This window comes from Myotis nattereri (assembly GCF_964212035.1).
Source record: "Myotis nattereri genome assembly, chromosome: 14".
Taxonomy (NCBI): domain Eukaryota; kingdom Metazoa; phylum Chordata; class Mammalia; order Chiroptera; family Vespertilionidae; genus Myotis; species Myotis nattereri.
The window spans coordinates 61,287,037-61,299,960 of record NC_138089.1 but is presented as its reverse complement, the minus strand read 5'-3'; the positions used below and the strand labels follow the sequence as shown (position 1 = coordinate 61,299,960).

Genomic DNA, 12,924 nt, shown 5'->3' with positions numbered 1-12,924 from the left:
GTGCTTGTGTGATACTTCCATGTAATTCCTAGTTACAGTACGACCCTGTCATTTTCAACAGATCCAGTGTGTCCGTGTGGAGATTACAAAGTAACCAGCCCTGTATTTATTGACTGAAACCAGATCTTAACTTTTCCACTACCCTATAATCAACATTCCCTTCTCCTTATCAGCATGCATGTATAATGAGCATATATACATGGGTCTACATTTGAGCTGGCCATTCTATTCTGCTGATGCATCCAGCCATTTCTCTGTCCCACCACACTACACTGATCATTGTAGCTTTACTGGAGGCTCGACACATGGAATGCATGCAAGGGCTCGGCCCTCACAGCACCGGCTTCATCCCGAAGGACATCTGGAAGGTCATTCAGCTGTCCGGTCTAATTAGCATATTACGCTTTTATTATTATAAAAGATAGTTTAGGGATCTGTAAGGACTACCAGCACCTTCACAGCACTTTTATCTCAACTAAATTTGTTGATTACTTTTATAAACATTATCTTCCACATGACCTGTAAAGTACCTTTGTGTGGTTTGCAGTGCCCCATTCGACACAATGCAAGGATTTCAGAAATGCATGTGACATGTTATAGGTGATTGCATGATCCGTTACAAAAGACAGGAAAGGGCATACCTTACATTATGGTAAATTTCACACCTTCTTCTCAACTAGACAATAGTGATTCTAAATTTAGTTGATAAATTAAGGATACATTTAATACTTACAACAAACTACAAAAAATTTAGATAAAAAGCAAATAGAGAATAGAAAATCTGGAGACAAAGTATAGCAGTGGTTGCAGGGTGGGGGAGGGGTAATTTGGACCCGAGTAGGTACCAGGGTTCTTTTCAGGGGAACGTAAAGGTGCTGGAAAGAAGAGTCAAGCCATCGGGAGGACGTGGCAACCCTAAACGTATATGCCCTGAATAGCAGAGCTTCAAAGCCATGAAAACAACTGCCCAGGAGTGAAGGACAATTTACAGGTCCACAGGCACAGTTAGGGCACATCCTCTTCCCAGGGACTGAGCCGAACCCTAACTGGCACATAGAGGAGCACCCCGCTTTTCCTCATCTATATTGATTCTGTTGGGATTTTTAAAACATGAATTTTAAGATAGTACTAAATTTAGACAACGTTTTGGTCACAGTGTATCTTCTCAATAAACAAAAAGTACCCAAAGGTGGGGAAAGAGGAACTGCATAAACGCTAACATTAAAAGGGGGAACCTATTCGCACTTGAATGCTGAGAGGGGGGCACAGAGCAGGAAGTCGGCCCCCAGGGCATTGCTGAGATGCCTCAAGCTTGCTGAACACCCCAGACCAGACAGGAGAGTACAAACCGTTTTTGGGGAGCACCACTTCCTCGATGTTGGGCACAGGTGTGGGGTCCTCCATGTCCTTGGTGAGGTCTTCTTGTTCCTCTTCCTCTTTCTGACTCCGGCGCTTCCCATAGAGACTAGCTTGGCTGAAACAGCAAGAGCACGTGAAAGACAAGCAGGAGGATGAGAGCGCTTTACAGCAAGCCGTTCCAGAGGCTTCCCCTTCACTGTAGCTAGAATCTATGCCCAGAATCACTTTAAAAGACAAGTGAAATCAAATCAGGCGCATCCCCCGAAGTACAGCCAAAGGGAAATAAAGTTACCAGGCACAGAAACAGACACAAAACCCTACTACACAAACTGCAGACGTATCCTAGAAGAGGCTGACGTTGGTGTAAGGAAGAACACCTGCTACGGAAATGCGGGACGTATTTGCTCAGGTCATAAACAATCACTTACGTAAGATATTTTGTCAGAGATATAAAACACTGTATTTTCCTGGCTGTTTGTATCATTCAAATACCAGGAAGTACAAAGCAGAATCAGTTAGGATGAGACTAACCTGGCACTAATGTTTTTTGTAAAACCGCCATTGCTCTTTCACCAAGTCAATCACATCAATATCTATTGTCAAAACTAACACATGCCAGAATGCCTGTTACAGTTCAAACAGGAATGGAACGATTCCTTACCTTGAGGAATTAAAGGGGACACAGAACAGAAACCATTACCTAATTCATACACGTGATGCATGCCAATGCAGAGGAAGGAACAAAGGCACCAAGAAAATGAAGCTCAGAGAAACAGCCCAGATTGCAGGCGACAGCCAAGCTGAACCTTGGGAACAGTGACAACTCCCTAAGAAGCAGGCAATGTTTCAGGATGATGAGTAAAGGCGTAAAGATGTCAGAAAAAAATAATTTGTACAGGAGGGACTGACCAGGGGTGTGGGGATGGAGACACAGAATGGACCAGCCCGAGGCGTCCACTCCGAGAGAAGACTCGTCCTTCCCTTCTAAGAGGGGCAGCATGTCGGTACTGGTTAGGCCAGCGATCGCCAACCTTCGGACCTCACGGACCACCAGTGATCCGCGCACGGGCCACCGGTTGGCGACCGCTGGGTTAGACTGAGGGATACAGGTTGAAATTTTCAAACCAAAATTACATGACAATTTTTAAAAGGCCTATGAACCTAAAGGTGGTGGGCAGATAAAATATGTAAAAAGGGAAGAAAAGATGCAGGGAAGATGAATAAAACAAACATTCAGAAAACAGATTTTGGTTAAATATAGGACCCTATGGGGGAACCTAAGTGAGCAAAGGCCCGCTCATTAGAAAACAGATAGCGTCAACTGAAGGACTCACAGCATTCATTTTAGGAAACTCAATTTGGTGGGTTTTACACTCAAAGGAGAGGCCGAACGCCACTGCTGCGAGCCCAGGAGGTGGCGTCTCAGTTCAGTGACCACGAGCGTCCTGGACCCCGGCTGGACCCCAGCTGGACCCCGGCTGGACCCCTGCTGGACCCCTGCTGGGCCCCGGCTGGACCCCTGCTGGGCCCCGGCTGGGCCCCGGCTGGACCCCGGCTGGGCCCCGGCTGGGCCCCGGCTGGAAGAGGAGCACGCTGACTACCAGCTTCTTCACAGGATCGCAGGTGGGTCCAAAATATCTGAACATCAGGATTCAGATTCGATATTTAAGAAATGAGGTTACCCTCAATAATCCCTCAAGAAAAATCTACTTTTACGTATTAACTTGGGTCTATATCGGGTCTTCCATGTCCTTGGTAAGGTCCTCACAATATACACATACATGCAGCTTGAGAAAAGAGTAAGATCATTTTTATGACTGTGGCTGGTTCATGAGTGTTATTTATAAATGTTATTAAAATATTTTGAGCTGCCCTGACCAGTTTGGCTTAGTGGATAGAGCATCGGCCTGCGGACTGAAGGGTCCGGGTTTGATTCTGGTCAGGGGCATGCGCCTTGGTTGTGGGCGCATCCCCAGTGGGGGGGTATGCGGGGGCAGCTGATCAATGTTTCTCTCTCAACGATGTTTCTGGCTCTCTGTCACTCTCCCTTCCTCTCTGTAAAAAATCAATAAAATATATTTTATTTTATTTTTATTTTTTAAATATATTTTATTGATTTTTTACAGAGAGGAAGGGAGAGAGATAGAGAGTTAGAAACATCGATGAGAGAGAAACATCGATCAGCTGCCTCCTGCACATCTCCTACTGGGGATGTGCCCGCAACCCAGGCACATGCCCTTGACCGGAATCGAACCTGGGACCTTTCAGTCCGCAGGTCGACGCTCTATCCACTGAGCCAAACCGGTTTCAGCGAATAAAATATATTTTAAAAAAATACTTTGAGCTAACTATGAAAATCATTAAGTGTTCTCTATCATTTATTAGGTGGATCTACTTCAGGCCATGCACTACACAGGGCCTTAAGCCATACGTTCATGCCCTGCATGAGTTCTTTTGATCACAAATGGGACAGGTGACAACATCAGGGAGACACAGACATTAACGATGATGAATGTAATGTCCTAAACCCTTTAGCAACCATCCTCAATATATACTCAGACGCAGAAGAAAGACTGTATTCAGGGACTGGGCTGTGCAGGGCGCCCCTAGGACGCCCCTGGGGTCTGCCCGGCTGGCGCTTACCCTTTCTTCCCGCTCTTCTTCCGTGACTCGGTGGGCGTGGGGGGTGGCGGGGAGGGTGAGTGCTTCCTCTTCCGAGCACTGGCTGACGCCTTCCTGTCTCTTCTCTCGGGGCTTCGGACTGGCTGGAAGAGGCAAATGGAAATGAGCAGCAGCCAGCTTCGCTGACGCCTCAGTTTCTACGAGCCCTTGCCCCAAAGTGCATTTTCACAAAGACAGGAACAAACACACGAGCTCAGAGCAAATGCAGGGCACATCACCAGCATCCTGGCCACCAGCAGCCAAGAGACTTCCCGCCTTCAGGTGCCGCGTCACCAATGGGAACGCCAGCACTAGCCCCAGGCCCCCACTTCGCTACAGAACAGACCCGCCCGAGCCCACCTCGAAAACGACCCTGCTCACAACCGGGTATTCCCAGTGGGAAAAACATGTCCAGCAATTCGTAGAAAAATATAAAGCTTATTAAATTAATAAAACACAAAGACAGGCTGAATAAGCTTGGGAAAATGTTCCAGAAACTAATCCTACTTTGTCAGTAAAATAAAGATAAAAGATAACTTTGATACAAAAGATGTGAAGTAAGATTGCAAAGTCAACCCATAAGACTATCCCGACTTGCAGGTGGCATTAACCCTCAGAAATCCACGGAACAACTATCCCAGGTAACAGGTGAGTTCATCGGTGCAGGGTACAGATCAATATACAGAAGTCAACCTGTAGACGCCAACTGCCAATCTACACAACAGACACAATAAAGAAAACCCCGAAATGATCCAAAGAATGGAATCTGAGGTGTCCCTCGCTCCCAAATATCAGAGCTGAAGTATCAATTAAACTTCCATCTTCTCATGCCAGTCAGAGGGGGACCTGAGCATCGTAAGAGCCGGGGAGAGAAGTCTGGAAGAAAACCTAAGCTACACACGCCTTTGATTAGTATGTAAACTGAAGTTAAATTTTTTAAAGGCATATTAGATCAATTTTATAGAATCCTCCCTAAAGATAAGTGAATAAACAACCCATCTAAATCTATAAGGGGTGGACAGGAACAGGCCAGTTCAATAATGTGATATGGAAATTAGAATATTCCTGATGACAAAAAGATTTGGTTTGAAATGCATAAGGGAAAACAAATATGTAAACAGAGAAGGAGGCCAAAATAAAAAAATTTAAAGTGATATTCCAAAGCAAATAGGAACTAAAAGATGAAAAAAACCTAGTTTTAAAATAGTCTTAACCATAAAGAGCACACAGTGTGACAGAGAAACACACAGGGCTGAACACAGCGTGAAAGACCCGCACTTTCTAAGTGAGAGGTTAAAGGTGTGTTTGTCTCCAAGATGTAAGAAAAACTAAAATAAAAAACAAACCCCCAGAGGTGACTGTCCCCATCGGAAAGGACTCTGGAATCGCAGGTCTCTACCCGAGGCCCCACAAGCCCAACCCAGACCCGCAGGTGCTGCCTTCGGCCTCAGGGCTTTCGGGGACATGCCCACCCCACCAGCTGTGACCTACAAGGAACCACAGGCAAGTGTCCAGTGGGTGGGCTTCTTAAGGGACTAGAGCATTAAATAGCATGTCTTCCCACCTCAAAAACGGACTCAAGCCAAAACCGGTTTGGCTCAGTGGATAGAGCGTCGGCCTGAGGACTGAAAGGTCCCAGGTTCGATTCCGGTCAAGGGCATGTGCCTGGGTTGCGGGCACATCCTCAGTGGGAGATGTGCAGGAGGCAGCTGATCGATGTTTCTAGCTCTCTATCTCTCTCCCTTCCTCTCTGTAAAAAATCAATAAAATATATTTAAAAAAACACACACACAAAAAAAACGGACTCAGCTGTCACTGAGACCTTCAAGGCCTATGCTTCGTACTGACCACTGCGTGTGAGTAACACCGCCATTCAAAATATTAAAACTAAACGAGTCTTCCCCTGGGAAACCAACAACTCCGTTAATTACCCTGTGACGCATTTGGGATCAGAATGAAACTCAGCTCTCGAGGACATAAGCAGCTGGACCACTGTCACAGCCACTTCTCATCTCAGTGGCCCCGACTGGCCCGGCCTTCGAGGAGGTGCCAGCGCCTGAGACGGTGCCCCTCTCACATGCACGCGAGGGCGGAGGCACCTGGGTTTGTATGTGACGGTTTATCAATGAACCTTTGAGAACGTTCAGGCCAAAGAAGAAACACCCAGTGGAGAAAAATGGTGCCGAACCAAATACCTCTTCGTTCTTTGTGGAAATTCGCTGTCGAAAACTCACAGGCTTCCTGTTCTCATCCACCTCATAGTCCTCCTCATTCATCCATTCATTGAACACATCAGTGTCCAAAATCCATTTTGCATGAACCTAAAACCACATTAAAGCAGGAATACCTACATAAATAATAAAATCACTTGCATCTAAAAGTATTAAAAAGAGGCTATAAAAGTACTTAACAGAAAATAAGCTGATTTATTATTCTAAAATCCTGAACTGCATATTACAAGCTTAAAACGTAAGACAGTGACAGCCTGGCTGGTGTGGCCCAGTGGTTGAACATGGATCTATGAACCAGGAGGTCACCGTTTGATTCCTGGTCAGGGTACATGCTCGGGTTGCAGGCTCAATCCTCAGTCTGGGGCGTGTAGGAGGCAGCCAATCAATGATTCTCTTCATCTCTCTCTCTCCCTCTCTGAAATCAATAAAAATATTTTTTATAAAAGATGAACAATTACATGTGAATGGCCACTTAACCATTGTATTCCATGTCTTTTCCCAAATAAACAAGAGTAAGAAAGCACCACTGGCTTTGCGTATACTGAGGTTTTGATAACTAAGAGCTAATCACGTCATCTTTTTAAAAAAATACAAACGAGGGAAAGGAAGGATGCTGAACGCCGCTGGCAAGTGGAGAGGGAGGGCTGGGGTGGATGCTAACTGGGCGGCTGAGGGCTTCCCATGAGGAGCAGGGTGTCTGCCTGGTCTAAAGCACCTCACGACTGCGTCCAGGCTGCCCGTGGGGGATAAGCCGGCAGTGGGAGTGGGAGCCGTCGGGCAACGCCCCGACTGGGTGACGCCATCACGGGCAGGAGCGGACGGCACACGATGCCGAGGACACGACCTCACCCCGCAGCTCTGTCTGGGCATCAGCTGAATCAGCCAGGAGAAAAGGGCAGAAACTCCCATGAGATATGCTCCTTTGGAGTGAGAACACATCGCAAAGGCCGTGGTGCTTCGCGGGCAGCAGGGAGGCGCTGTGCTGCGGGAAAGCACTGCCTGCAGGACTGACAAGGCCTCAGCAGCCAGAGCTTCGCTTGCTGGCGCCATCTCTGTGCCCTGGGCTGGCAGCGTCCTGGCAGCGGGGTGTGGGGACCCACCAAGAAGGCACGTGCAGATTCCCACAGAAGTTATAACCCATGAAGGACTCTGCGTAGAGGAGGAAGGCTGGGGTCAGAGTGCAAAGTGCTCTTGGAATGCCAGGAATTTCTCTGGGCTGAACTCCACGGAACTTGGTCACTGACCTGAGTTCCTGAACTATGAAACATGGATACTTGGGCTAAGGAATAGTTTCTCTTGATAAATAAACAATAAAGAAATACTGTGAACAGTAAAAAAATAATAAAAACTTTAAAAAAGTTAAAGAAAATTAAAGACATGGCATATGAATCCAATACCTGATATCAGACAGGATTCTGTATTAAGGAGAAAAAACTGTTATAAAAACATTGAGTCAAATGGCAAAACTGGAATGGAGATAGTAGCTTAAAGCATGTATTAATGTTCAATTTAATAAAGTTAAATGTACTAAAAACCTGTACTATGCTTCTGTATAAGAATTCCTTATTCTTAGGAAACACACACTTATATTTTGGAGTAAAAGTCCATGACGTACGCATTTTTATCTTAAACAGTTCAAGGAAAAAAAAAAACACACACACAGAGATTATACATGAAAATTCAAAAAGGGAATAAAATGTTAACTGTAGGCAAATCTGGGTATAGGTATGCCATGTACTATTCTTATTCTTGCAACTTTTCTGTGTGACATTATTCCGAACAAACACTTTTTAAAAAGCAGACTCATTTTTGTCAATCCCATTTTCCTATGAAATCTGAAGCTCAGAGGCTGTCTTTCTGAAAATCACACCATTAAAATTGGTTGAACCAGATTAATACCAAATATTTTGATTCAATTTAGGTGCTCATCGTCTGTGATACTAAAAGCATAATATGCAAATCGACTGAATGGCTGAACAGTGGAACTGAATGGCTGGACAGTCCAGACGATCTTCAGGACGAAGCCGGGCTGTGAGGGCGGCGCCCCCTGCACAAATCTGTGCACAGGCCTCTAGCACTATATTAAAGGGTCAATAAAATCATGGCTCCCTGCCACTGCTCCTGGGAGCGGCCAGAGCTCTCTGCTGAAATGCTGGCTCCAGGGCCAGGACAGAAAAGTGACCAGGCAAGCACACATCAAATCATGCCCAAAGGCCACACGAGGCAGCTTCAACGTTCCCATCGGCCAAGGTTCAGACAACTCATCAGAGGGAAGCACGGCAGGACGGCCACCGCTCCACAAGCGCAGAAAGGACAGCGGGAGAGGCACCAGTCAGGACTGGCTGCGTGAGGCAGGAATTGCTAAGGGACCAGGGAAAAACTCAGTATAAACTTACTCTAGCACTGGGACAATTGGTGGAAATGGAAAATGGGCCCGGTATAAGGTAATAATATTGTTTTAAGAATTTCCTGAAATAATTAACAACAGGGAAATCTGGAAGAAAACTATAAAGTAATACCTTTTTATTACTCACACAGCTTTCCAAATTATTTCCACATTGAAAGCTGAGAAATACACGAGTTGATGCATGGACCCCTGCCACTGTAGCAAAAGTGAGTAGAAAAACAGGTCTATTGCAATAAAGCCACGTGGGCACTGCGTCTAGCCGTCCTAAGTGACAGCAGCCGTGACGCTCAACACCACGCCCCACATCCTCCCTCCGCTTCTCAAACCCTGGGCGCTGGGTCTCCTCATCACACATCACGGCAGACGCTGCATCTGAGACCTAGATAATAAGGCCTTCACGCCACGGACAGCTCTTAATGAGTAAGAAAGGAAGATCACCATTCCGTGTCTCCTTAAAAACCTTGGGGAGAATAGCTGAAAAGAGCTACGAGGTCACATAAGAATGATTTTTTTTAAAAAAGCAGCTTTCACCTTCCACGGCTTTTCTGGAATTGGTGGATCTTCAATTTCCGCATCAACATCGTTACTATGGACCCACGTGTCATAGCTATAAAGGAAGGAGAAAAGGGAAAATCAATTAGATCCAAATTCACTCGCTAAAGAGACTGGGATGGAAATGTGGAAACGTGTTTTAAAGAGACTATTGGGGTCTAGCAACAGAATTTTATCACACACTCTTCAAAAATATATACATTTTCTATTATTGATTTCAGAGAAGGGAGAGAGATAGAAACATCAATGAGGAAAGAGACATCGATTGGCTGCCCCCTGCACCCCCCTCACTGGGGATCGAGCCCACAACCCAGGCATGTGCCCTTGGCCGGAATCAAACAGTGACCTCCTGGTTCCTAGGTTGACGCTCAACCTCTGAGCTACGCCGTCTGGGCTGTCATACACTTCTGTCTCCACCGCTCTGACAGGAAAACTCTGTGTAGGTCTGCAGTCGTCTTCACGTTGCTCAACCTCAAGTTCAAGCCTCGTCCACGGAATTTCAACAAGCTGATCACGATCCTCCAAGCCTTTCCCTCGCTTGGCCTCCACGTGGGGCAGTGCTACCGACGGGCGTTCCTCTGGCACCACCTCTCCTCTGTCTCTACTGCCAGTTTCTCCTCTTCTCCCAAACTCATCAATACTGGGAGCCCCCAGCCCCCGGTTTAGTTTTTGAACAACCATCCTCTCCTCTCCTTCACTTGGTCTCCTGCAGCCCACAGCTTCAGACAGACACGACCCCTTAAACCAGTGGTTCTCAACCTTCTGGCCCTTTAAATACAGTTCCTCATGTTGTGACCCAACCATAAAATTATTTTCGTTGCTATTTCATAACTGTCATGTGGCTGCTGTTATGAATCGTAATGTAAATATCTGATGTGCAGGATGGTCTTAGGCGACCCCTGTGAAAGGGTCGTTCGACTGCCAAAGGGGTTGCGACCCACAGGTTGAGAACCGCTGCCTTAAACCCTTTCCGTTGGCCCTCTCCTCTCATGAATCCCACGGTCCACTCACATCTCCTCCTACAGGCCTAGCAAGGCTTTCAAACCTCACACTCCAAACTCAACGTAATGCCTCCTGACCCCAACGATGAGCTCAGCCGACGCTGGCTGCCATCCTGCCTTCACTCCCTCCTGCCCCATAGCAGCCGTCAGAAACGCCTGCCAGCTCCAGCTGCAAAGCAGGTCCAGAACCCAGCGCTTCTCGCCCTTCCTGCTGCCCAAAGCCCGGGCGTCCATTTCTCACACGGCAAACGGTGGTTCTTCTGAACACTCAGCCAGTGCACAGCGCTCTGTCTGCAGCGCTCGCTGCTCCCTCGAGGTGTCTGAGCCGCTTCCCGGGGCGTGAGGGCCCCTCTGCACATGCCAGGCCCTCATCACGCCCTCCCACAGGCGCCTCACCACCCTATCCTCACACCGCCCAGCTCAATAGCTCAAAGCCTCACCAGCGAGGTCCAATTCACGATGAGTCATTCATTCCCCCTGTGCCTCCACCACTTCGAAAAAAGCAAAACAGAACCTTCCAGATTAAAGCGCTGTCAGTGCTGCCACCCTGGCCAACAGCGGTTTCTCAAGGGAACCCAAGTACGGTCACAAGCGCTGCTTCCTGCAGCCGCTGCTCGGAAGTCAGTCCCAAAGCTTCTGGAACGAGCAGGCGCTGCACCCGTTCACAGCACCGAGCGCCTAGGACGTTCCACACCAGGCGAGCGAAGCAGCTGCAAGCGAAGCAGCTCCTCGCGAGTGAATAAACCACACCAGCTACCGGCAGCACCGGGAAGAGGTCCTGGTGACCCATATCCTTTAAAAGTCCCGAGGAGATGATGTTACACAGGCAGGAGCGAGGGCACAAGCTCTAGCCAGTAAGTGAACTGACAGGCCCCTGGAAAGACAAGACGCGAGCAGCCAGGACAGCTTCTCTGACACGTAGAAAATGCCGGCAAAGAGCGACCATGTCTCCTGTGACGTCTGAACACGGACTTGAGCCCTTGCTCACAATGCCTGCCGTAGACCTGAGTTTCCATCTAGTGTTTTAAAGGACAGGCTGCTTCCCCACCACAGTCCCTGCAACGCTGAAGGCGCCCACAGTGCCAAGGGCCACTCGAGGCTCGAGGCTCCAATGTGCATAGAAAGTCTTATTTCTAAAGAACCTGCTCATTTAAAGCAGTCAATTGTGGTTCCAAAGAGGCTGGTTGGCAAGCTCACTGGATTTGGCTCTAATTAACCCAAACGTATAGAGACTGTGCACATCCTGTTAAAATTCTGAACGTAAGTAAAGGTATATTTCCTTCTCTAAGAAATGTATCTGCATGTGAAAGGTCACTCGGACAGGACAGGTCACCCTAACACAGCCCTAAGCCGGCCTCTCCCAGCAGACGGAGGAGCTGTCCGGCAAGCGCAGCGCACATGTCAGTTTGTTAAGAAAAGTAAAGCCGTGTGGCTCCACGCACTCCACAGCGCCCGTGAGGAAACAGCCAAGACTGAAGAGTGAGATCAGTGCCACGGTCATGAAGGGAAACTGGGCGACGGGCGGGCACGGACCGCCTTACCTGTCCGGGTACGACCCCCAGTGCACCAGCAGCTGCTTGTCCTTCCTCATCACGGGCCGCAGCCACTCCTCTGAAAGGACAAGGAAAGCTCAGTCACGCCGACACAGTGGGGGAACAGACTATCGCTGAGACTTCATTTCACTCCGTTTTGGGTTTGCTCAGGAGCTCCCCCACAGTCTTCTCATCGGATGCTCTCCACCATCATCTTCTGAGGGCAGTTTTCCAGCTGTGCCCTCAGACTTATGGATTCTAGGCCTAATTCTCCCTCAATCCTGACAGAACCACTGTCCACCCGGGTGCGGCCCTCCCGCCCGCCTGCCTGACCTGCCTGCGCTTCCGGCGAACCAGGACCCCACCCGACGCCTCCCTCCCAGGCCAGGACCCCCACCCTCTGCGAGCTGTGCGTCCGCTACGTGCACGCGTCTCTCAAGCGCAAGTCAGGCTGCCACTCCTGATGGAAGTTTCTCCAGAACCTTCTTCCTCAGATTCACTCTCTCCGGCTTCGACGGCGCGACTTCCAAGCTTTACCAACCGCACTGTTTCTGTTCTTCTTTAATGGCCGCCTGTCAGCTCAGCCCTCCCAACGAGGCTGTCAGCAGGGGTCCTGTCAGACCGCGGTTTACTCACGCAGCCTTGCCAAGGAAAAGGGGGTGGCCGCCTGCATCTCAGCACTGGTTACGCTGTGGCCGTTGGTCGTCTGACCTTAGCTTAGAGCACTCGTTTCTAATACTTGTTTCTAATGAAGCCTCTTGAAACCCAAGAAAAAGCAGGACTTACCTAAGTGAAATCAGCTAAATAAAACAACTTCCACGCCCATTTCCACATAACAAGCCCCGCACTGAGGCAGCCGGGAGGCCCGCGTGCCTGTGCTCCGTGTGAAGCACCCAACTGCCGACCTTCCCGTACTGACAGTGAAGAGGAAGAAACCAGGCCCTGACCCTGGACCTGACTCCCACAACGGCCAGGGAAACGGTGGAGGAGGGGCCGTGGGCCTTCCAGAACCCAGTCTGCTTCAACAAGATACCCTGCCTGCCCCACGAGTCAGAGCTGCCGCTCAGGGCACGAGCACGGCCCCCGCTGCACACCCCTCTCCGCCCAAACGATCAGCACTGCCCACCACACACACCCTGCCCAGCACCTTCTCCTTCACCCACCACCAACAAAGCTCTTCA

The 12,924-nt window shown here is 48.6% G+C and overlaps 1 protein-coding gene across 1 annotated transcript in view; it reads right to left on the bottom strand.

The window, feature by feature from the left end:
* The window catches only part of SMARCC1 (SWI/SNF related BAF chromatin remodeling complex subunit C1), a 90,659-nt gene that overhangs the window by 57,610 nt on the left and 20,125 nt on the right, over positions 1-12,924 (bottom strand). The window contains exons 7-11 of the mRNA XM_081106327.1: positions 11,753-11,822; positions 9,190-9,265; positions 6,216-6,341; positions 4,003-4,124; positions 1,350-1,474 (exon numbers count right to left, since the gene is read on the bottom strand). Of these exons, the coding sequence (XP_080962453.1) occupies positions 1,350-1,474; positions 4,003-4,124; positions 6,216-6,341; positions 9,190-9,265; positions 11,753-11,822 (519 nt within the window). The remainder of the gene's footprint in view (positions 1-1,349; positions 1,475-4,002; positions 4,125-6,215; positions 6,342-9,189; positions 9,266-11,752; positions 11,823-12,924) is intronic.